Raw genomic sequence first — 24,498 nt, 5'->3', positions numbered from 1 at the left:
TGCTACTGTGGTACCAGCCTTGACTCCAGTTACGAGGAAAGCCAAGTGCTTATCACAGCCGGTGAGTCGAGGGAAGAGCGGATAAGATCCAGGCTGTGGTGAATGAAAGACGCAAAGTGGCAAGTTGAACTAAGTTCAAAGAACTGTAAAAGTGTTGAGGGGGGACCAGCTGCAGTGGGAACCAGCATCACGTGGGTGCTAACTCGAGAGACTCTGGTCGATCCCCGTTTGAATGGAACTACAGGTACCAGAAGCCATAGGAGAGCCGCCAAGTTAGGTCAAAGTGGTCATACAGGCGGTGAAGCAAAATCCCTGTAGAGTTGAATGCCTTTGACCTCAGAACTGTGCGAAGCAAGGGAAATGAATCCTGCAAACAATTGTAAATGGGAAGTTGGCAAGAGTGAACCCCACTGAGAGATGCTGACGAGAAAGGGGCAAGTATAAAGTCCCATGAAACAGTGGTTTGACAAAAGTGAACCCAGCCGAGTGATGTCCAATGAAATGGTTTTAAGATTTATGAAGGAAGGAAAAGCCATAGTGAACTCGGTTGAGGGAGGCTGAGAGTAAAGATGGCTCAGCGTCCTGAAGAGGGGGAACCAAGGGTGAAGAATCCTCACCCTAAGTGAAAGCAGGAAATGAACTTTCATTTGTTGAATCAATTTTTGTTTTGATGATTGAATACATCAGGCCCTCAAAGGTAAGAGAATTTCAGGTGAAACTAGACTTTTCCCTCGAGGCTCCTGATAAACTGGAACAGAACTGTCGACTCGTGCTGGGGAAGCTTGAATGTGTGCTGTGCTCCAACACCTCATCCTACCGCGTGCTCAAAATGTGGGGAAGGTAGACCCAAGCTACTGCACCCTGACATATTATTTGTGAACACTTCTTTCTTTTCTTGAAACCCATCCCACACCCTTTTTGTAGTAGTTGTAAGGTTTGGCAATAGATTTCTTAGTATAGGCCCTTTTTTATTTTGACACAATGCCACTAGGACTGCCTTATTTTCATTTGATGGTCGACGCTTGCACCCATCTTAGATTTACGTTTAGTTTAGGCATTTTTCCACCTTGTAAACATTGTTCAATAAACACGCTTGAACTGTGATCACTTGTCTGTCTTTACTGTTGCCACCATGAGTTCCTTACGTAACGTACCTAGTTCTAGATGGGCTTTTACATGACGCGAGCTTCCTATAATTTAAAAGCATGGAGAAAGCTCTGTGCCAGTGTTCTCGCAATGGCCGTAAAAGTTGCTCTGGACCTGTGCATCCTGTTTACCTGAAGTTTCCTTGTTTCAAGTAGGTATTTGGTTAGAGTACTGGAGTTCCGACAGCACCAGGAGTGTCACAGCTTGGTATAAAAAAAAGTCTAATCACTTCGTTATTTTTGAGTGGGCAGATGTCATTTGATGGTCTGTCTTCTACTACAGCTCCTGTTCCTCTTCTCTGTATTGTTCCTGAGGGGGGTTGTACAGTAGTTTTTTTGTCACAAAGGCTGTGCAATAGAAGCTTGTGGGATTCAAGGAAGGTGAGACGCAGAATCCAGGTTTTTTGATAGTGCTTGAGATCTCCAAGCTGTAATTGACAGATTGCGAGAACCATCCCTTTCTCCTTAATCATGAATGCTGTGCTTAAAGATTTGGCTTCGGCAGTCTGAAAATTATAGGTAGAAGAAGTAGCCACTTTCTGCCAAGAGAATGCTGAATTGTTTCAAACCATGGCTACCTTCGAGAGCACAGTGGAACAATATGCTAAAAAATAAGCCCCTTAGGGAACCCCCTGGGTCTCTGGATTAGGGGCTTCTTCCTCTCGCTGGGATAATAGAACGTTCATTGCTCCTGCCCCTGGCCAGGACCCTGAACCCCTGCTAGTATTTCTTTTCCGCCCATGACTTCCAAATACAGGGGGGGCCCAAAGGTTTTCTAACCGACCCCAGTTATATGCTTCAGATCAAGCCCAAGTGGCTTTTGTATTGTTTCATCTCGAATAAAAAGAGCTAGCCTGGGCAACCCCATATGTGGATGGAAATAGCCCTCTATTGAGTGATTATGATGGCTTCTTAGAAGCATTTTGCACAATGTTTGACTGCCAGTATACTGTTCAGGCTGTCTGTAATGAATTATTGTATATTTGACAAGGGTCTCAAGATTTACTCTCCTATATTTCCCATTTTAAGGGGTTGGTTACTCAAACCAATTGGCCTGAAGATGCTCAAATGACCATCTTCGGTAAAGGCCTCAATGAGGACCTAAAAGACGCCCAAGGTCAAGTGGTGGACCTTCCTAATAATCTCTCTGACTACCTCACCTTAGTGAGTCACATTGATCAGAGAGCAATGGAAAGAAGGGGAGAGTGATGAGATTAGAATATCATCGATCCATGCCTGTTAGAGTGCGAGGAGAAATAATACTTCCTTAGACCCCCCCCCCGAGCCCATGCAGTAAGGAAGCACCAGCGGAACAGTTCCCCTCGAGGAACGAGAAAGACGAAGACGTTTAAATCTATGCTTCTTTTGTGGGGATCCCGGTTATCCAGTCAGGGAGTGTCCCCGGAGAGCGCCCCTACCTCAGGGAAACCCCAAATCTCATTCAATCTGAGGCCAATCCATCCTGCTCCTGATTCTCCCCCATAGTTTGTCCAGCCATGCCCAGTCAATCCACACTTTTATTTATTCTGGTAGATTTATATCTTAATTACTAGCTCTTATCGACAGCAAGGCAAATGAGAATTTAGTAGATCTCTCTTTTGCACTCAAACAAGAATTTAATTTACTTCCCAGAGGGTATACAGAACCTATATTATCAGTGGATGATTCCCATCTTATTTCCGGCCCTATCTCTCTCCCCGGACTGAAAGTCTGATTATGGTCTGCGCTCAGTTCCATCAAGAAGTACTGGAATTCGACACTATAGCCGCACCTCATTTACAACTCATTCTGGGTACACCATAGCTAAAATTCCATTAACCCTGCTATTGCGAACCATACACCTACCTTTCAGGAAGTCACTGTCCCGATTTATTTTCAAAAAACCTTTTGAATAAATCTCCCTTATTCACTTCTTCCAGAAGTGTACCCGTGGTTCAATCTCTTCCCCCTCAAGCCTTGGCCATCTTACAACTACCCCAGGAGTATCTTGATTACAAGGATGTATTTGATCCTAAGGTGGCAGATACGCTGCAACCACATCGCAAATACGATTGTCCTATTGAACTGGAACCTAATGCAAAAAAAACCGATGGTAGAATATATGCCTTGTCTGAAAGAGAAAATGTGATACTTAAAGAATACATAGACAAGAATCTTACAAAAGGATTCATTTGATACTCTACTTCCCCTACAGGAGCATGAATCTCCTTCATCCCTAAAAAGGAGGATGATGAACTCACGTCATGTGTGGACTACCGACAGCTAAATGTGATAACCATAAAGAACCGGTAACCTCTTCCTCTCAAACACGTTTTGTTGGATCAAACCAGAGACAGCCACATATAATCAAATTGGACCTAAAAGGTGCTTACAATCTGATGCGAGTTGCAGAAGGGGAAGAATGGAAGACCACTTTTAGAACCAAATACAGGCAAATACGGGCATTTCGAGTACCTCGTTATGGCGTTTGGTCTTTGTAATTCCCCCAATGCTCCAGATATGGAAGTGGGAGTATTTTTTATTCCCTTTTTTTTTTTTGGAATTAGGAGTAACATTCTTTTTAGAGAGGAAACATGGAAGGCCAATTCCCAATTAGAGTATTTTATAAGAAACTAAAAATATGTTTTTACTGGAAAATGAAAATGTTTTTTGTAATAAGTACTTAGTTATTCATGCACATCAAAAGATACATGTTTACTTCTTCCAATCAGGCAGGAATAGTAGTGCTTTCTTCCTGTGGTACCACATGCACTATTTGTCCCAACATATCCATGGAACAGTGTGGGTGAAAGGAGGAGCATGAGGTTCTATATGCCTGTTTCCTATTTTTTTGTTGGCAGTATTTTTACTCCCTATTTTTAGGAAGTAAAAGTGGCCGGTACACCCCTTATCTGTAGGGCTGAATGCCCCTGATGTTTTTCAATACTTTCTCAATGATATATTGAGAGATGTATTGGATACTTATGTTGTCATATACCTGGATGATACTTTCGTCATCTTATGAACTTCATGTCACCCATGACAGGGAAGTTGTAGAACACCTTAGGGACCATTGCCTCTATGCTAAACCTTCAAAATGTTCCTTTCATCAAAGCAGGATATATATATTAACGCCTGAAGGAATCAAAATGAACCCCGAGAAAATGTCATCTGTGATCAAATGGCCTATTTCTCATTCTGTTAAGGAATTACAATGGTTTGTGGGCTTCACCAATTTTTATAGGTGGTTTATTCGAAGTTATTCCACCTCTTATTGCCTCTTACCAAACTGCTTAAAACAAGGTTTTGTTATGAATGGACTACCAAGACTGACATGGCCTTTTAAGCCCTCATTCACTACAGCTCCGGTACTCTGGACTAATTGATCTGGATCTTCCTTCTTATAGTGGAAACATGCTATAGGAGCCATTCTTTCACAAAACGGGGGATTAAGAGGCTTTCTTGAATTGGGGGCACCTATTGGAAGGAGCGCAACATACAATCACTGTTTTCATGGCCCATCATAACCTAGGCTTCCTGAAAACTGCTAGATCTATGAATCCACGTCAGAATCGGTGAATACATTTCTTTGCTAAATTTGATTTTATTGTCATCTTCAAACCTGGCCACTTAAACATGATGAAGAAGAAACCATTTGTATCCCCAGATAAAATATCAGTGCCCTTTGTCTGCAATTGTTCGCTTAGGAAGAATGTCTTAGAAGCAATTACACAACTACCCTAAAACATGAATTCCTCCAAAAGGATGTTGGCAGCACTAAAGAACAAGGTCTTCAATTTCACCCAAAAAAGTTATCATTACCCCATAAAGAGAGTCAAGAAACACTTCTGTCATGGTGTCATGATTTACCTGGTTCTGGCCATTTTAGCTTAAGCAAACCCCTGGAGAAGGTTCAGCGTTATGCCTGGTGGGTAACAATGAAAAGCGATACCATCGATATCAAAGGTTGTTGTGTCTGCGCTCATGCTAAAATCTTGAGACAACAACCTATGGGACTGTTACAACCTCTTCCTACTCCTTCCAGACCATGGCAAACTGATTTGTTGGATTTCATCACGGACCTTCCTCAAGAAAATGGTCATACAGCTATACTATACTAGCTATCATGGATGTCACATTTTTATAGCCTTAAAACGCGTCCCCTCTGCTCCTGTGTTTGCTCATTGTTTTATTCACATCTTTCATTCTCCTTCTTATGGTCTCCATCAAACATGGATCAGATCTCGTGGAAAGAAATTTGTTTCAGCATTTTGGAAAGAAACCTGGGTATCAATCATCGATAACTCTTTTGCCTATCACCTTCAAACAGATGGACAGAGTGAAAGAGCCAGTCAAATGTTGCCCAATATTTACGATGTTATGTCATGGAGAACGAGGTAGGATAGACAAACCTTTTACCCATGGCTGAGTTCGCTTACAACGATCCCTATCATTCCTCCTTAGAGGACACCCCATTTCATGTCTTATATGGTTATCACCCTTTTTCCATTCCCATGATAAATTCCTTTGACCATAGAGTTCCTTCAGCCAAAGAGCAGATTAGTCAGATTGCCTCAGGACTGCCCGACACCTATATACAAGGTAAACAATTTAGTATGGTTGTCCACTGAGCATAGTAAACTCTCTGCCTGTTCCAAGATATATTGGAGCTTTCCTATTTCTCATATCATTAATCCAGTGGCCATGGAATTAAAATGACCTGCTAATTATCTTGTCTCCCTTCTAAATCCTGCTTCCATGTCTCGGGTGTATCCCTGGACATTATCCCTGGCCCTACCCTCCGTGAGTCCTCAGAATGAGTATGAAGTTAAGGACATTGTGGACTCCCATTTTCGGCGTTGTTCTTTGCAATATCTGGTCCATTGGAAAGGCTAAGGTGTGGAGGAAAGATCATAAGTGCCTATCTGACATGTCATGGCTTTAATGTCCAGTTCCCTTGGAAACCTGGCTCTGTTATGGCCAGCGACTCCCGTAGCACCGCCCACCAAGAGAACGCGCTTGCGGCAGGCATTTCCTGGATATTATTGGAAAGCAAAGGTTACCGTGTTCCATGACGCTTGGGTTTCCGATGCGTTATTTTCATTTTCCAATGTATTTTGGTCAGAAACGGATATGCTCTGACGTCGTATGTGATAAGGTAGCTAGGTACTTTTATCTAGTTGGGCTTGTATGTGACACAAGCTTCCTATAGTTTAAAAGCACAGAGAAAGCTCTGTGTCAGTGTTCCTGCAGCGGTCATAAACGTCGCTCCGGACCCGTGCATCCCATTTATCTGAAGTTTCCATGTTTCAAGTGGGTAGTTAGTTAGAGATGGGAGGGATCATTCACTGGAGTCCCCATAGCACCCGGAGTGTAGCACTCAGACTGTCACAGCTTGGGGTAAGAAAGACTAATAACTTCTTTATTTTGGAATTTTAAGATGTCAGAGTGGGCAGATGCAATTTGCTGTTCTGTCTTCTACTACAGCTCCTGTTCCTCCTCTCGGAATTGTTCCTGTTGGGTGTGTCGAGTAGCACTGCTGCCTGGAGGAATTTGTTGCACAGGCTGTGTAATTTAAGCTTGTGGGGCCTATTTTCTGAGGAAGGGGAGGTGCCGTGTTTCAGATTTTTGAGAGAGCTCATGATCCCCAAGCTGTGATTGACACATGCCTGGTGGTCTTGCATATTGATGGGGGAAATGCCCTCCTGACGCGTCTCCCAGCTGCTCACTTGGCTCCCACAAAAGCTGTCCACCACGCAACAGCACATATTATTACAGGTGCATGGAAATTTGACCGTATTGTATGCAAACTACAGCGGCTTCCTCTCTAGGCCAGGATACTGTTCAAGACTGCATGAATCAATTACAAAGCAGACACAAGTAGCACACTAGCATACCTGGTGGCTCAGCTCCACATATCTGGTGCCAGATGCTCCTCACGCAGCAAATCGACTTACCGGCTTGAATCACAACTCGTTCATTAATGGAGGACCCGCAAACAATCCTTCTCTTGTCACCCATCCACCCTATGGAACCAATCCTGCTGTCAGGCTGGAATGCCTCCACAATTCTCCAATTTCGCAACTCTCTCAAAACATAGCTTTTTCAAAAACATCTGACCAAGGACTAATTCCAACGGACACACATACAGACGCACAGAAATCGACTCACAGCACTGCGTTACTGTTAAAAGATGCCTGCTCCAATCGCTGGCTACCTAATGTGACAAATCACAAGAATGGGTTCCTTCTCCCCAAAGGGTAGCCCCCCCTTAGGCTAGGGAGGTGAGACCGCTCCACAAATACCCTCTGTAGGGGTAAAGACACGTGTGACCTCATCAGGAGAAACTTCCCTCTTTTGGGACAAAGGCTCCCGTTCTGATGATGAACTCCCTTAAAACACGATTCATAATTTCATAATATCTCTGAATACATCTATTGTGGAACCATGCATGAGAATGACATCCACATTTGTTATTGTCATACAGAAACCCTAAATATCCTTGTAAATGGAATATCCCATTCCACTGGGATGAAGAAACCAATTGAGAGTAATAGTGAGAGACCAGGACGTATGCCGGGGAAGTCCCAGACATATGCCATACAGACAGAGGTATGACACAGGCTAAAGAAAAAGCCTGTGTCAAATGGCTGGTGTTTTCAGTAAGTGGGAGAGGAGAAGCAGATGCGCTCTGTCTTGCCTGGAGAGAAGGGGAAAGAGGCACTTGATGTCTACCCGGAGAGAGAGAGAGAGAGAGAGAGAGAGAGAGAGAGAGAGAGAGAGAGAGAGAGAGAGAAGGAGGCGAAATAGACGTGCAGCATCTTACCGATACAAGAGCAACATAATTGGGCAAGTCGTTTCCCAGGTCTCAAGGAGACCGCTAAACCAATACTGATCCGCATAGTTTTACCTTGCATAAGACAATGGAAACAGTCAGGGGTAGAATGTCCTGGAGTGCAGAAAGAAAAAAATATACCATCTGTGGTGGCATGACCACAAAAGTCTTGTGGTGGACCGGGAGTCCCCCAAACAACACTGAACCCATCTTGCAGAGAAAACCACAGAATATAATGGTGCAGGAAGTACCTTATGGTCATCCTCGACATCAAGAGAGAAAAGGAAGCCCTCTAGGAATAAGAGAGAGAAACCTCCCAATACAGAACACCGAGCAACAAGAGGTCCCCGTTATGTTACCCCTAGAAATCTCTGGTAAAGGCCAAAACAGCAGAGCCAGGAGGGGAGATGGTAATCGTTATGGGACTAATCCTACCTGTTCCAGTCATAGTAGAGACTGTGATACTTGAACCCAGAAGGGGTAGTGATAATCGTTATAGGATCGATCATACTCGGCAAAGTCAATAGATTGTTATAATTGAATCAAGAGGAGAGACTGTGATACTTAAACCAAGAGAAGTGAGTAAGGATCATTATGGGATTGATCATACTCATCCCATACTCATCCCATACTCATCCCATACTCATCCCATACTCATCCCATACTCATCCCATACTCATCCCATACTCATCCCATACTCATCCCATACTCATCCCAGTCGAATTAAAGAGACCTCATCCCAACAGAAGTGAATAGACTAATATTGCTTGTCTAAGTAAAGTTAAAGAAACACATACAATAAAACCTCAAGAAGTGAACAAGAATCAATACTATAATATTTAGTCTCAAGTGAATAAAGCCCAAGAGAGGAAGGTTTAAAGAGAGACTGGTAAACGGTGGAACTGTTTATCTCAGGCAGAGGCAAATATACATTTCTATAAAAAGGATCAAGAGAAATGAGACAGAACTCAAAGGATAATCATCTAAGAAAAGGTCAAGTTAAGTCATATAAGAACTGCTTGAACTAATCAAAACCATAACCAGAAATTACTTGAAGATTCATTATTGAAGTAATAGTTTGCATGAATCAAACCACATAACAGGGAGTCATTCTCTTGTTCTTAGTTGTTGTAATAGTGGTAGGGTCAGTTAGGTTAGTTCTGAATGGTGGACAGTTTCTGTTAAGACATTCACTGACGACTGATGAGCACCTTAGTTGTGTTAGGTAGGGACGCCTTATAGAATTTGGAGAGTTAGGCATTTTCCTTTTCTTTAATAAAACTGAACATAAAATGGTTTCACAGTCTCCCCCTTCTACTGACCCATCATAAATGGTGTCAGGAGTAGGTTAATAGTATCTTGATCAGCCCTAAAAATAAGGGGTGTATAGTCGAATTTTACTCCCTGAAATTAGGGAAATATTCCTTAAAAAAAATAAAATTAGGGAGTCAAAATACTCCCAACAGAAATTAGGAAACAGACACAGGAGCTTGTGCCCACTGCTTTCACCCACGCAGCTACATGGATATGTTTGAACGAGTAGTGCACATAACACCAAAGGAAGAAACTTCTATAATTACTGCCTGATCCAAAGGAGTAAATGTGTATTACTCACTTATACAATACTCCCATTGGGAATGGGACTCCGTTAAAAATCATTTAACTCCTAACTTTAAAAAATAGTGAGTAAAATACTCCCACTTCTAAATCTTATCTGGAGCAGTGTTCTCAACAGAGATAAAGACACACCTTCCCCCAGAATACATGGCACACCTATTGAGAAATTACCTCCAACAGGACTATTAGGTATAAAACCGGCCTTAACAAAAAATGAATAACCTCACACCTGTTATGCCTACTCCCCTGACTTACCAGTTACCTCATACCTCAGAAACCGAGGAAGAAATAGAGGGTGGAGAAAATAATAGTGAGAAGTCTGATGAGTGGGAAGAGGCTGAAACAGAGGATTCCCAAAATTCCACAGACAAAGATAAAATAGGCAGCAACATGAATACCTTAGAAACCCTCTTGGACTGTCTGATTAATAATCAGATACAGGTAGACCAATGCCTCCAGGATGGGGTACACTAAATACAGCCAGGGCCACAACACAGAATAGTTCCTTATGGGGTAGTACAAAGCATAACATAAGCAGAGTTGTATAGCAATTTGATATGAAATTCTGGAGGTTTGCTAATTAAATTGACACTTGTGTAGCACAATTAGCTGTTTAAATCACCCTGTTCAATGAAATCAGTCACCCTGCATTCCTCTCTTACCCTCCGGTCTCTCTCCATGCTCTTTCCTCGAACTGCAAGTTCGACGGGGCTAACTGTTCAAAATATGCCATTCTCAGGACTCAAGGTGTATTCATCTTCCATGTTCCCCAAAAGAATATAAGGAAGTCCACATAAGTAGTAAAGTCTGAGTTCAGTTCTTAAAAGGTCAACCAAGTGGACTAAGTAACAGAACACGTGTGAGTCTGGGAGCCACACCCAAAAAGGCTACTCAAGCCAGCATCAGAGTAAGCACAAGGTCTGCAAGGGTAGTATACCAGACACACTAGTTCAAAGAAGGTGGATCTAAAGAAACCCAAGGAAGTCTGAGAAGAAAACATTCCTCTGCTTTCTCAGGGCCTACAGAGCAGAACAAAACCAGTGTCTGGCATGGTATTATACCAGACCAATTTTTTCTAAGAAATTGGAGCTGAAGAAGCCTAAGAAAGGCCAGGGGAAGGGAGACATTCCCCCAAATCTGTGGATTTGTTAAGAGAAGCCTGAGAAAAGCCAGGGGAAATGAGACATTCCCCCATCTGTGTGGAACTGCCAAACTTTATGTTCATCTGAGTCATTTGTGTTTAGAACTCTCATCCATTGTGCAGTAGAAGGGAGCCATTCTTCTAGACTAAGAAGAGACATTTCGATCTGTAGTTGTAGACTAGTGTAAGGGACAGAAGTAGGATTTTGACACAACGGTGGACATTTGAGTTTGGACATTCTGGTAGTCTCCTTAGCATTGTCTGAGGCAGGGGAAACCCCTCTTAGTATTGGGGATAGCTAGGGCTTTCCATTTCTGTTTTATAAAATAAGTCTATAACCGCAAACATACCACCTTTGTGTCGGAGTCCTTCTTCTGCACCATTACACCACCCGATTTGAATGGGATGAGGGAGGAAAGACTTGTACTTGGCCCCTCTTCTAAAAGAAGACCTTCAAGCCTCCTATCAAACCATTAATCCATCAGGAACTGCTCCATTCATAGAAATAAAACAGGCTATTTTGGAAAGAGTAGACAAAAGGAAAGCTTCCATAGATTACAATTCCGGGAGATACACCTCTTGCCAAACGACATAGTCTTAGAATTGGCAGCCGTGGTTCAAAATACCCTATCTCAGTTGTTGGGAAGAAAGGCCTTTCCTGAAGGCCCAACAAGGCTGAAACACATGTCTGGGGTTGCTGTTGGTACTCTTGTTCAGAAGAGAATTGCCATAGCATTTCGGTGCTGAACTGCCCATGTGGGCTGGACAAAGACTGATATGCAAATGGGAATGTTCCCTTCTGTGAAAGGTACAGTGAGTTAAAGTGTGGCTGTGTACTCTCGAGTGGGTACCTTTCTAAAGAACAGGTCATTTAGCTGTGTTCTTTCTCGCAGAGGGGCGCCTATGACTATTCTTTGACTATATGATAATGCAGCTAATCTTAGAAGTAAGAACCTGAGCAATAGACATAAAATTAGCAATCGTACCAGGTTTACCTGAAGAAGCCATAATAGGTACAGACTTTCCAAATATTTCTGACTTGTTAAGACCTCCCATAGTTACCAGAAAACCCTAGTCTCCCTTACACTCCTGGGAACCATCCCTAAATCTCTACGACAAACTCATTTGGAATTGGGAAGTGATACCAACTACATGTCCAGAAGAGACAATGTCAACAAGTCCGATCTCAAGAGCATTCGGAAAAAGGAAAAGGAAAAGGAGAAGCTAGGAAAATAACTGGAAAGGGATGTGACGAATTGCAGGAATTTGTACCTTTTCCACACGGGGAGCCCCCGACCCCATGCAACTAGGGAGGTGAGCCTGCTCCGCAAATACCCTCCCTAGGGGTAGCGGCAAGTGGGACCTCACCGGGATAGACTCTCCCTGTGGGGACAAGGACTCCCATTCTGATGAGGAACTTCCTAAAAACCCTATACATAATATCTCTGAAAACATCTATTGTGGAACCGTCAATTAGGAAGAAACCTGTATCTGTTATTGTCATCCAGAATACCAAAATATCCTTGGAAATGGATTATCCCATTCCACTAGGATGAAGAAAGTAATTCAGAGTAATAATGAAAGACCCGGGCTTGCACCGGGGAAGTACTAGGTATACGTCTTACAGATGGAGGGATGAGACTGGCAAAAGAAAAAGCCTGCGAGTTTCAAAGGGCTGGTGTTGCCGGTAACAGATAGGAGAAGCAGACACCTGGCTTCTTGGCTGGAGAGAAGGAGAAATAGATGCTCAGCATTTTCCCGGAGAGAGAAACTGAGGAGAAATAGAGTGGGAGCATCTTACAGATACAAGAGAGAGAGATTTTGGTATGCAGCGTCCGAGGTGGAAAGGAGGCCGCGAAACCGATACAGAAGTACATCGTCTTACCTGGAGTAAGACCAGGGAAACAGATGGACATGTAACTTCCTGGAGTGCCGAAGAAGAAAAATATACCAAAGGTGGTAGTGTGACCACAAAAGCATTGCGGTGGGGAGTACCCCAAAAAAAACGCTGAAACCCGCTTGCAGAGAAAACCACAAAATATAACGGTACAGGAAGTACACTATAGTGATCCTCGACATCAAGATGGAAAAGGAAGCCCTAAGTGAATAAAAGGGTGAAACCTGCCAATGCAGAGAATCAACCCTGAGTCACAAGAAGTCCCAGTGACATTACCCCTAGAAATCTCAGGTAAAAGGGAAAACTGGAGACCCGGGAGGGGCGATGGTAATCATTGTGGGACTAATCTTACTCATCCCAGTCCAAGTAAAGAGACTGTGATACTTGAGCCCAAAAGGAAGAGTGATCATCGTTAAGGGACTAATCCTACTCGTCGGAGGCATAGTTAAGGGACTGTGATGCTTTGACCCAGAAGGGGTAGTGATAATCGTTATTGGATTGATCATACTCATCTCAGTCATAGTCAAGAGATTGTTATAATTGAATTCAGAGGAGAGTGTGAGAAACCTGGGGATATTCTCCCATGTAGACCCTGAGAATCCTCTATTCAGGTGTCACATGGAGGGCCATCACTTTTGGATCCCAACCCTGGTGGTGGACGAGCAAGGGAGGATCACCTGGGTAGGGGAGTCCGGGTTTACGCTCCTGGGAGTACCCCAGGTGAGACGCGGTATCCCAACAGGACGGTAGGTGAGGAGGAATGGGACCCGGACGCCTTCATGGGATATGCAGGTCCCATAGGCCCCAAACCAAGAGGGAGGTGGAAAAATCATGCCAGAACAAAACCAGGCAAGGAGGTGGGCCGATAAGACGAAGATATGACTCTAACCTTAACATATATTTATCCTCCACTGGTTCAGAGCATAGGGAGTACTATCAAGACCAGTGCTTTCATGGCAGGATGTCTGGTATAAGGAATAGCCTCCCCCTTATATAAAACTAGAGCCAGGAGATTCCCCTCTTTACTCTGTCAAACCACTTGTCGTAATTCCACCTACAAATGTCAGTTTCCATCTTGTCTTGTCTTCCCCTCCCCATTTCCAACAGGTATAGGGACGAGGAAGAGGCACCTGACTCCACTTGACTCTCGGGGTATAAAAGGTGTGGTTCTGCCAAAGAAAGTGAGCGAGCAGGGGTTGCTGGTTGGAAAGTGGAGGCTGCAACACAAAAAGCTTGTGAAGTCCGGGGGAGAACGAGATGCTGTGGTGCTGGTTGGAGGGTTGCAGCATGGCAAGGGAGCCGTGTCTCCATGGAGCCGGAGGGCGGTATGCTAATTGGTCGTGTCCAGACCGGTGCTCCTTCCTCTGGGACATGTGCTGGTCCCAGGGGTATCTGAGGGGCAGGTGGTAAGACCCTACCTCAACCCAGAGATACCACAAAGCCGCTTGCCAGCGCCATGCTTTATGGGTGAGTCTCATTGCAGGAGAGAGAGAGAAACCCAACGGCGTGTGTGTGGCTGGAGCGGAAGCAATGTTTGACCGCTGAAAGTGACACGAAGACCAGACAGCAAAAGGAAAGCAAAGAAACGAGGCATACTAGCGGCGCTAAGAAAGAGAAGAACAGACAGAAAGGGCGCAAACAACCCGGAAAACAGAAAAAATACATTTGAGAGGAGCGGAAAGTAAAGAAAGGGCGACCCAAATGCAGGTTAAAGGGTGTGAGCGACCCAAAAGCAGGGAAAAGGGTGTAAGCGACCCGAAAGAGACAGTGTGGTTTAAGGAAAACGGAAAGCCAAGTGAGGTTACGAGCGACCCGAAAATAGGAAGAGGTGTAAGGGTGCACGGGCATAGTGAAAGAGTGCCTGGAGCACGATAAAGTGAGAGGATTGTGCAGGAAGCACTTCTGGAACAAAAGAATGTGCAGTAGTGCACGGTATAGTAGAAGGAAAGGAGAAAGTAAAACAAGAATATAGTGAAAGCGGCGCCACAGTGTAAAGGTGCCAGGAGAAAAGGTTACAAAGTGCAAGGAGAGGGGTCAGAAGTCAGATTGGTCATGCAGGGGGTGGAGCATAAGGCCTGGCGTTTTCGAAAGTCTCTGACCTGCCCAATGGAAAGAACTGTGAACTTTTGTTTGAGACCAGAGGGGCCTAAGCTTGAGGAAGGGAACCCCAATGGGCCCACAGAGACATTTTTTCGTTGAACTTTGCAGGAGTGGCCTAGACTCGGGGGAGGGGACCCTGAGAGGTCTGACAAGAACTGAAAAAGGTGCATCCTGACAAGGTGACATTTTATTTGATACCAGAGGGGCCTGAGCTTGGGGAAGGAAACCCTGAGAGGCCCAAAGAGACAATTCTGAACTTTTGCAGGAAAGACCTAGACTTGGGGAAGGGAACCCTGAGAGGCCCAACAGAAACTGTGTTTTTTTGTTTGCAAGTTTCGGGAAGGGACCCCCAAGAGATGCAGAGACAGTGTGAACTGTATTGACTTGCTGCAAGAACCCTACGTGGAAGGTTCCAAGGGCAACCCTTATTGAGTTGAAATGCACCTGATGGTAAGGCTACCTGAAACCAGTCTTGGTTGGCATTTCCTTTTGAGCCACCACTTTTCTTTAGGAAGACCCCCTATCACATTTGGTTTAAGAGTGAGGGCAAGCATAGGTTTAGACACATACAGACTTTGTTTTTGGATTTACGGACATTGACGGCCCTAAGAAGCATCCGTTGAGGGAACACCCCCCTTGAGTTGGGGCCAGTTAGGCATTACACCAACCCAACAAAATTCTATAATAAAGGTTTTCCGAACTGTTACTCTTGAATCTGTGTCTCTCTTGATACCATGCCTGTCTCACTAGAGGCAGTGGGCCTCATTACAAGTGTGCCTGTACGGTGTTACCGGACCGGCACACTACGAGTCTGCGGGAAGCACCGGCACCGTTATTAACGGTGCCGGTGCTTCGATCATCCCCATTCCCATAGGACTCAATGGGAATGGGGATTTACTTTTTTCCAGCGCCTGACTTCCAGGAACACCAGGGTCGTAATCACCTGGTGTTTCCGTGGAGCCAGGCGCCAGATAAATGCATGAGTTCGGTGGCAGCTTGTCGATTTTACCGGCAAGGCTACCCCCGGACTCGTAATGAGGCCCAGTGATACTTAGACCAAGAGAAATGAGCAAGGATCATTATGGGATTTATTATACTCGTCCCAATCGAAGTAAAGAGACTTTAATATGCGAACAAAGCAAAGTGAATGGAGGTCTTCATAAGAGTAATCTCACTCGTCTCAGTACAGATAAAGAAACACATATATGTGGACATGCTAGTATTCACTATTCTATCTAGGTGTGGACATGCTAGTATTCACTATTCTATCTAGGTGTGGACATGCTAATATTCACAATTCTATCTAAGCGTTGACATGCTAACATTCAGAATCCCATCCAGATGCGACGCAAGCTAATGTTCACTATTCTATCTAGGTATGGACAGGCTAATATTCACCATTCTATCTAAGTGTGGACATGCTAATATTCACAATTCTATCTAAGTGTGGACATGCTAGTATTCACAATCCTATCTAGGTGTGGACATGCTAGTATTCACAATTATATCTAGGTGTGGACATGCTAGTATTCACAATTCTATCTAAGCGTGGGCATGCTAACATTCAGAATCCCATCCAGATGCGACGCAAGCTAATGTTCACTATTCTATCTAGGTGTGGACAGGCTCATATTCCCCATTCTATCTAGGTGTGGACATGCTAGTATTCACAATTCTATCTAAGTGTGGACATGCTAATATTATGGCAGTCTATGTTATTTGGAGGTAAGATAGAGTAGGCTGGGCTTTCTGGAGTAGAGCGATTGCTCTACTCCCCACCCATACCACACTCACGGTTTTGTTGGTGTCTGTTAGTTGCTGGCTTCATTGGATTCCCCTGCTAACACCTGCAGACACATCTTGGAGCCGCCGATATTGGAGCCGCCCTTGGCCTTGGGGCCCTTAGCCGCATGGGCTGCCGGGCAGAGGGCTACCCTGGGGGTTTCAGTTAGGCCAGAATGTGGACCAATCACGTATGCAGGGAGGATTGGGAGGCGGGCGGAGGGAGTGTTAGAGGAAGGGAGGAGGGTTGGGAAATGGAGGCTGCATGCGGGTCACAGGGCACATGGGGACACGGCCCAAATAAATAAACAGGCCCAGAATGGGTCAGGGGCCACTTCAGCTCACCTGGGAATGCCGTGCTCTCAATGGCGTTGTCCCACGGTGAGGCCGAAGTCCCCACACAGTGCTGGCCCATGCGGGCCAATCACGAACGCAGGGAGGATCGGGAGGCGGGCGAAAGGGAGGGGAAGAGGAAGGGAGGAGGGTTGGGAAATGGAGGCTGCACGTGGGTCACAGGGCACATGGGGACACGGCCCAAATAAATAAACAGGCCCAGAATGGGTCTGGGGCCACTTCAGCTCACCTGGGAACGCCACGCTCTCTATGGTGAAATGAATCTATTTGCACATGCATCCGGTGGGGCATTGTGATCCAGAGCTTGTGGCACAGAAAGGTCACTTCACAGGAAATGGTGATGTCAATTGCCCATGATCTATTCTCCTGTACCTGACTTACACCTCTTTCGTATCTGCTTCTAATGTTTGCAAAAGTGAAGCTGTGTGGCCCACCTTTTCTGACCCCATCAAGAACAGTCAGTTTTTCACGATTCCCGCACTGTTGAGTCATTATTCCTGCAGATCACTGTCACTGCCTTATGGTTGAACTCAGTGGGACATGGATCGTGCAGACAGATATAAGACTGACTTAAATGATGTATGTATATTTTAATTTCCATGTGCTGTGCCGACTAACTTTGTGCTCCCTCACATAGGAGAACCCAGTGAAAGTCTTGATGAGGACGATGGGGAGGATGGCAGTGATGAAGAAGACCCTCTTGGGGGGACAAGTGAGTCTGGACCAGGCATTAAGGAAGAGACAATCGATTCATCACCCACCATCCCGCCACCTGGTAACACCATCCAGCCCTTGTCCTCCACCAACTCTACCATCCGACTCCAGGGCCATAGTGACACCAGCAACATTTCACCATCGGACGTTGTCACGGTGGCATTGAGTAGAGGTGATTGCCTACATGTGGTTGATGGGTTGGAGGACACCATTGCTCCCATTGAGAACTCTCCTCCCCCAGCAGGTAGGAACTCTGCCATGACTCCAGGGACACTGGGATCTGCCCCAACCATGGCACAAGCATCCACAGTCCCCCTTCTGCCACCTCCACCCTTCGCTCATGCCTACATAGGTGACAGTGTCATATCAGGCATTCCTGAGAGACTGTCAGCCATGGAGGCAGCCCAGGCACAGTTAGAGGAGAATGGGAGGGAAATGGCGAATGCCTGTTCTTTGATGGTGCAGATCTTGGCCCAAGTGAACCAGTCCCTTGAAGGCCTCCAGCAGGAGTTCAGTGTTGCGAATGAGCTGAGGGAGGAGTTGATAGAGGAAATGCGTGCAGCACGTCAAGAGGCCAGTGCAGCAGCTGCTGCGGGAGCAGCAGTAGCTGCAAATGCAGCTGCAGATGCTGCTGCAGCAGCTGCAGATTCCTACTCTGGAGCCAGGGAGGATGCTCGCCTGGCCCGAGAGCAGGCTGCCAGCAACAACCTGGCTGCTTGTCATGCTGCCCATTTCTCTGCAGCAGCAGTGCGCCAGTTGGCCCGCTCCAACGTCGCGCTCAGCCACCAGATGGTGAAGGCCAGCCAGCAGTACGCCCAGTCCCAGATCACCATGACTGGACTGCTGACCTCCCAGGAGCAGCCCCTCTCTAACATGCATGCGTTTGATGGGACGGAATACCCAATGATCTCTCCCTCCACTGTCCCTTCTAGCACCTTCTGCGGCCCCTCATCTGCACAGTGGGCCCCTGACCTTCGCCCCTGGCGCCGCCGCTCCCACAGCTGGTTGCTTGAACCTTCCCCTACCGCAGCCAACCGCCCAGAAATCAAGTGGCCAAAGATTGAGAAGTGACCCTGTCCCTTCCCTTCTCTTCCTATGACATTCATTTGGGGCCCCTTCCCAGTTGGATCTTCTATTTTTGTTACATTTTCACCACCCTGCCTTCACTCTGGATTTGTTTGGACACACCCTGAACGTTGGATTTATTTGGACACACCCCGAACGTTGGATTTATTTGGACATACCGTGAACTATGGATTTGTTTGGGAAAACCTTAGGTTTTGGATTTGTTTGGACCTGGAATTTGGTTTTCTTCAGATCTGCCCTGGACATACCATTTCTGTTATTTTTATTCACCCAACCCCATCAGAGCATCAGCAGCACCCCCCGCCGTCCCTCCAGTTGTAATAAAAGATGGATTCAGAATGACTCTTGTCATTTAATTTAAGCATTTTCCTGTTTGATTTCTCCCCACAGCACACAGTGATCACCATTGTCACATTAGACCCATTACAGTTGTTGGTGGCGAAGATGAAGTAGACCTTTTCTGTTCAGTACATGAAAGCACCACCTGTCCTTTGAAGCCATGGAAGGTGGTTCTTTGGGCCACCAAATGTCAGCTCGATTAAGTTGCAGGTCCGAGCGTGGCAACATTGTAGCACTGCTGCCTGGGGTTGAGTCGCTGGCATAGCGGGTTCATTCGCCAAGGATACATTCAGTATCCAGTCATCTGTGGAGGGCAGAGGAGGGTGGAGATTATCATTCGTGCATTTCTGGGAGCGTAATTGCTAATTCCGCCCTATTCGCCAGTTTGTCAAGACTTATATATTTCAGTGGATTGAAGCAAGCAACGTGAATGTACACATGTGGTCCTGTAGTGTGTGTACATCAAGTAGGACTCATTTGTTTGTCAGGGATCTAGACTTTCCATTTGTTGTCAATCTACAGGTATGTGCTTACTGTTTGCTCTGACAAGTCATTGACGGCCAATCTGATGTCGTATGGGCCTCATTGGCTTTCGCAGATTAAACGATTGGTAGTTGTAGTCCTCATGCATGTCACTCATGTCTGCAATGTCTTGCCTGGCTGCAACATCCAGTCTTGTGTTGTTGATTGCCTTCTGTGAAATAACAGTCTCAGAACAGTAGGAATGGAACCAGGACTGTGTGTCCTACTCCCACTTAGCATTGGGGAACTCGGAGCTCTGCCTCCTGTGGCCACATGTGTTAGAGGAACCTGCAGTGTAAGTCACTTTTGATATGCATGTGTGAGGTGGGGTGGGTTCTTATACTTTCCCAGCAGGCCTAGTTGGCATTTTTGTTGCAGCTGCATGATGTGTGGCAGGTTGCTTCAAACCAGGATTGTGGTGTCATGGGTGGAGTTAGGGAATCTTTTGTGAAGTGTACAGACGTGGATGACAGTGGGTGGCCTCAACAGTGGGGTAGATGTTATTCTTTGTATTTGTATACAGGGAACAACAATCCTATTTTCATTGCAAAAGGAACGTGCAAAAGTTAAGATAGCAGATTTGATGGGAAGAAGTGAGCTTCTTACAATGGGGTGAGTTTGAGTGACATTCTGACCAGGTTGTGGCGGGGAGTAAATGGAGCAGTCACTGGGGACAATACATGGGTGCACAAATACAATTTAAGGACAATCAACATGACACATTTTCTAGTGCAGGTAGGAGGTACGGCCAGCTATGTTATGGATGTGACCATGATGGATGAAGTCTAGAGTGGTGAGAGTGGAAGTAAAGGACAGAGGTAGGTTAGAGGTGAGGGGAAAATGTTAGCTTTAAGGCAGGTCAGAGGTTGGTTAAGAGAGTAACTCGGAAGCGAAAGGGTAGACTTTCAGTTTGGCTTTGAACAAATCAAGTGTGGACTGTTTATCAGAAGTCTGAGGGAAGAGAATTCCATGCAAGTGGAGCAAGAAGAGAGAAGGAGTGGAAGCGAAAGGAAGCACACGGAGGGTGAGGAGCAACAGGGGTTGTCGAGGAGGCAGAGCAGCGATTACAAGAAGGCTTGTAGAGTTGGATAGAGGAGAGATACTGTGTTGCCTTACCATGGATAGATTTTTGAACCTGAAGAAGACATTTAAATCTGGCCCTGTTTTGCATCGTTATCCCGCCAGCCTCGTGACAGTACGAGGAAGTAGGTGTGAAGTGAGGGGGTTTACAGAGAGTCCGGTAGCAAAGTTAATGATCTTGTCGAGAGGACAGAAAGCATAGATGGGGAGACCAAAAAGGATGTCGGCACAGTAGTCTAGTATAGAGAATACAAGAGTGGTTAAGAGGTCGTTGGCAGTGTTGAAAGGAAGGAGGTGCCTAATTGTCCTAATATTTAGGAGGTTGGGGCGAGCCTCTGTTGCAGTTTTGGAGATGGATGTAGCAAAGGTGTGAGAAGGGTCATAGATAACTCAGAGGATTCTAGCTCAATAGGAGTAGGGGAGAGTGCCAGGTGGGAACTAGATAGGCAGGGGAGTAGATGAGAGAGAGTATTTGGGAGGGAAGAGGAGCACCTTTGTTTGGTAGAGTTTAACATCAGAGAGTGCAAAGTCATCCAATACTTAATGGCAGAGAGACAGTTGGAGATGTTGCTAGAGAGAGCAGGGGAGAGTTCAGGAAAAGAGAAGATTATTTGGGTGCCATCCACAAAGTGTTGGTACGAGAACCCAAAGAAGGAGATTAGTGCTCCGAGAGCAGAGGGGTAGAGTGTAAAGAGGAGAGGACCAAAGACAGAGCCTTGTCGAACATCAACAGGTAGAGAGGGAGTTGAGAGGTGTGGTTGTTCCAGTGTTTAGCAGAGTCGATGAAGTTGGCGACATTCATGCGAGCAGTTTCCGTCTCCTGGATGTCTACAAAATTTGTAAGACAGTTGATCACAACCCTTTCCATCACTTTAGAGTAGTGCCGAAGGCGAGACAAAGGGCAAAAGGTAGCCGGCACGTTCGAGTCCGACCCTTGCTTTTTTAGGAGAGTGATGACCATGGCCATTTATAAAAGAGGGAAAGCAAGCTTAGTGGAAGGACAGGTTTAAGGGTTTAGCAAGGTGAGAGGCCACCAAAGGGGCTTAAGGGTTGACTAGGTGAGGACCAAGAGGGTCTGATGGGGCACAAGATGGGTTAGACATCATCAGTAGAGATTAGACTGCTTCAGTATTAGTGTGACTAAAGTTAGAGATTGTCACGTCCCTCACCCAAAACCCCCTCTGGCAAACCCATTGGCCAGGTGGAGTCAGGACTCGGGCCTCTAGAGACTGGCATCCTCTTCAAAAGCCCTCATGGGGCCAGTCCTGGCGCCTATGGCGCCAGGCTCATACACCATGAACAACAATGTGCCTGGGAACTACTTTATTGTATTGTCAGCCAACATGGAGGCATCCACATTGCTTGGTTCCTAAGAACCAAGCTATGCGGTCTAGTGTTTTGGGTGTGGCAGGCCTGGAACTACTTTCCCTGGGCTATATAAACCACACCATGAATGCAGAACACGCTTCGTGTTACTTTGCAGCTTGCAACGCGACGCTCACCGTGTCCAGCTATTCCCTCGAACCTCGGAGAAGCAGAACCTGCAAGGAGACAAAAGGAACATCATTAGCAGCAGCATCTTACCTGCAGTCTTCATCTTTAAACACTCGCAGCTACTGAGAACAGCTTCCTCGAATCTGCACGCTTCCGGGACAGAATGACCTGAAAGAGGAAGATAGAGGCAACATTAAAGAAAACTGTAGAGACATTTACAAATTATGAACTGCTCAAAAGGCTTACCTGGCTGGTCGCCTCTCGGCTGGCACCACTCCGGACATTCCACTCGCGCTGAAGAACATTGCGACCTACAAGGAAGGAAAACACAGGTTAGCAAAGGCAAGACTTCGCAGCGCTGCGCATAGCGCTTACTTACCACATCATAGCGCTCTTAATGTGCCATCATTTACCAGCGGGGCTCAACCAAGCCAGTTCGCCGCGCTGAAGCTCCGCATACCTAAGGGAGAAAAAAGAGACATTTTAAACAAAGAAAGGCATGCAGGATAGCAACAAAACTAAAGAACAGCAATAAGACCTACCTGAACAATATCAAACGGGCCGGCGTCATTGAAGTAACTGGACAGCACTCGCCCATGAAAGACAACGTGCCCCTGCAAAGAAGGCAGGACGGAGAGCACGCCTAATTCTACCACAAGGTGAGGAGAGGGCGCCAGAGGGACTGAAAGCATACGGGGTGGAGGGAGGATACTTACCCCCGTCGGTCAGTCTTGAACACAGTCCTCCTGTATTTTCAGGCAGAACCTCCCCCGCAGACCACATCAGGGCAAAGCTGAGAAGCATACCAGCGAGTAACCCAGCTGGGTGGTGTCCCTGTGGATACCAGGTGAGCGTAACAGAACACGAAGCCTACCATAACAAATCCACCTGGGCGCCATGGAGACATTAGAAATGGACCAATTGGCCCAATTACTAGGAGAGCTTTGTGCTGAGGTTCATTCTGCCCGACAAGAGACTAATGCCCTCCGGAGAGACCTAATAGTGACCAAAGAACACACTGAAGAGATTAGCAGGCAATACTTGCAATCACAGGCAGGACAGACGCCTCTACCTGGAAGCAAACCAACGATGCAAAACCCTGCCATACCACCCACTCCGATACAGATCACGTTACCTGGAACAGTGCCCCTGACACCACCAGAAAGGTTCTCAGGCGACCCATGGAAGTATGCAGCATTCATCAATCAGAGCCGCCTTCATTTTCTTTGTAGGCCTGGAGCATTTCCAAACGAGCAAGCTCGGGTAGCTTTTGTTTTATCATACCTGAGTGGTAGTGTAGCAGATTGGTCGGTGCCATTGGTAACCCATGACAATCCTCTATTACATGACTACAGAGAGAAATGGAAAAACATTTTGCTCGCCATAACCAGGAACAAGCAGTAGACAATGAACTCTTGTCCCTCCGACAGGGGAATAAGGACTTGTTAACGTACATTGCTACCTTCAACAGACTAGTTGCCGAAGCTAGGTGGCCAGAAAACAAAAGAACCACATTATTCCATCGAGGCTTACGAGGCGAATTAAAGGACGTCTTAGCCCAGGTGGTTGATCCACCCAGAGACTGTGCAGAATTCATAAATCTGGTCGTGCAGCTAGACCACCGGTTGCAGGACCGAAACTCAGACCTGTCTAAGACGGACCGTCGGACCGTGTATGTTCGACCAAGGGAAAGCACACCCCGTGTACTTGAAAATGCTGTAGAACCTATGCAGATTGGAGGGATACGGCCTCCATTAACAAAACAAGAGCGGGACAAAAGAAGACCACAACAGCTTTGTTTGTATTGTGGGAAACCAGGACATTTCCTGAAGGACTGTCCAGTAAAACCCCCAAGAAGAACAGTCGGGGCCACAGAGAAGGATGAAGCTAAGGAATCGGGAAACTACCAAGCTCGACAAACGTAGAGGTCAGTTTGTCGAGTGAGAAGAAAGAGTTGCTGACCTCGCACTTTGCAATACCAGTGATCTTAATTAACCACCAACAGTCGTCAAGAATACATGCCATTGAAGCATACATCAATAGCGGAGCAGTTGGAAATTATATTGATCAAGAACTGACAGCAGAGATTGGGCTTCCTTTGTGTTCTAAGCCAACTATTGACAAGGTAACCACCGTGGATGGGACAGATATTGCTTCCGGACCAGTATCCCAGTGCACAGCCAGCTTAACCTTGCTGTGTCAGGACGGACATCGGGATTCTATTTCATTTGATCTCATCAAGGCACCTCAGTTCAGGCTAATACTAGGGATGCCATGGTTGATTGCTAACAACCCTTTGATATACTGGCGGGCATGAAAATTAACCTTCCCCGGTGACTGCTCCCCTGCCTGTTATTACCAAGAGGAGAAACCCGACGTCTGTATCCCCATGACTCCTGGAGGGACAGTATCA

At 45.9% G+C, this 24,498-nt stretch overlaps 1 protein-coding gene across 1 annotated transcript in view; it reads left to right on the top strand.

The window, feature by feature from the left end:
- LOC138489271 (myb-related transcription factor, partner of profilin-like) overlaps positions 1–18,989 on the top strand; it is a 37,153-nt gene extending 18,164 nt beyond the window's left edge. Inside the window, exon 3 of the mRNA XM_069616967.1 lies at positions 17,488–18,989. Within this exon, the coding sequence (XP_069473068.1) occupies positions 17,488–18,635 (1,148 nt within the window). The 3' untranslated portion in view covers positions 18,636–18,989. The remainder of the gene's footprint in view (positions 1–17,487) is intronic.
- The last annotated feature ends 5,509 nt before the right edge of the window (positions 18,990–24,498 follow it).

This window comes from Ambystoma mexicanum, chromosome 9 (assembly GCF_040938575.1).
Source record: "Ambystoma mexicanum isolate Mex_15411 chromosome 9, UKY_AmexF1_1, whole genome shotgun sequence".
NCBI classification, from domain to species: Eukaryota; Metazoa; Chordata; class Amphibia; order Caudata; family Ambystomatidae; genus Ambystoma; species Ambystoma mexicanum.
Note: the sequence above shows the minus strand (reverse complement) of the source record. Positions and strands in the feature narration are given on the sequence as shown.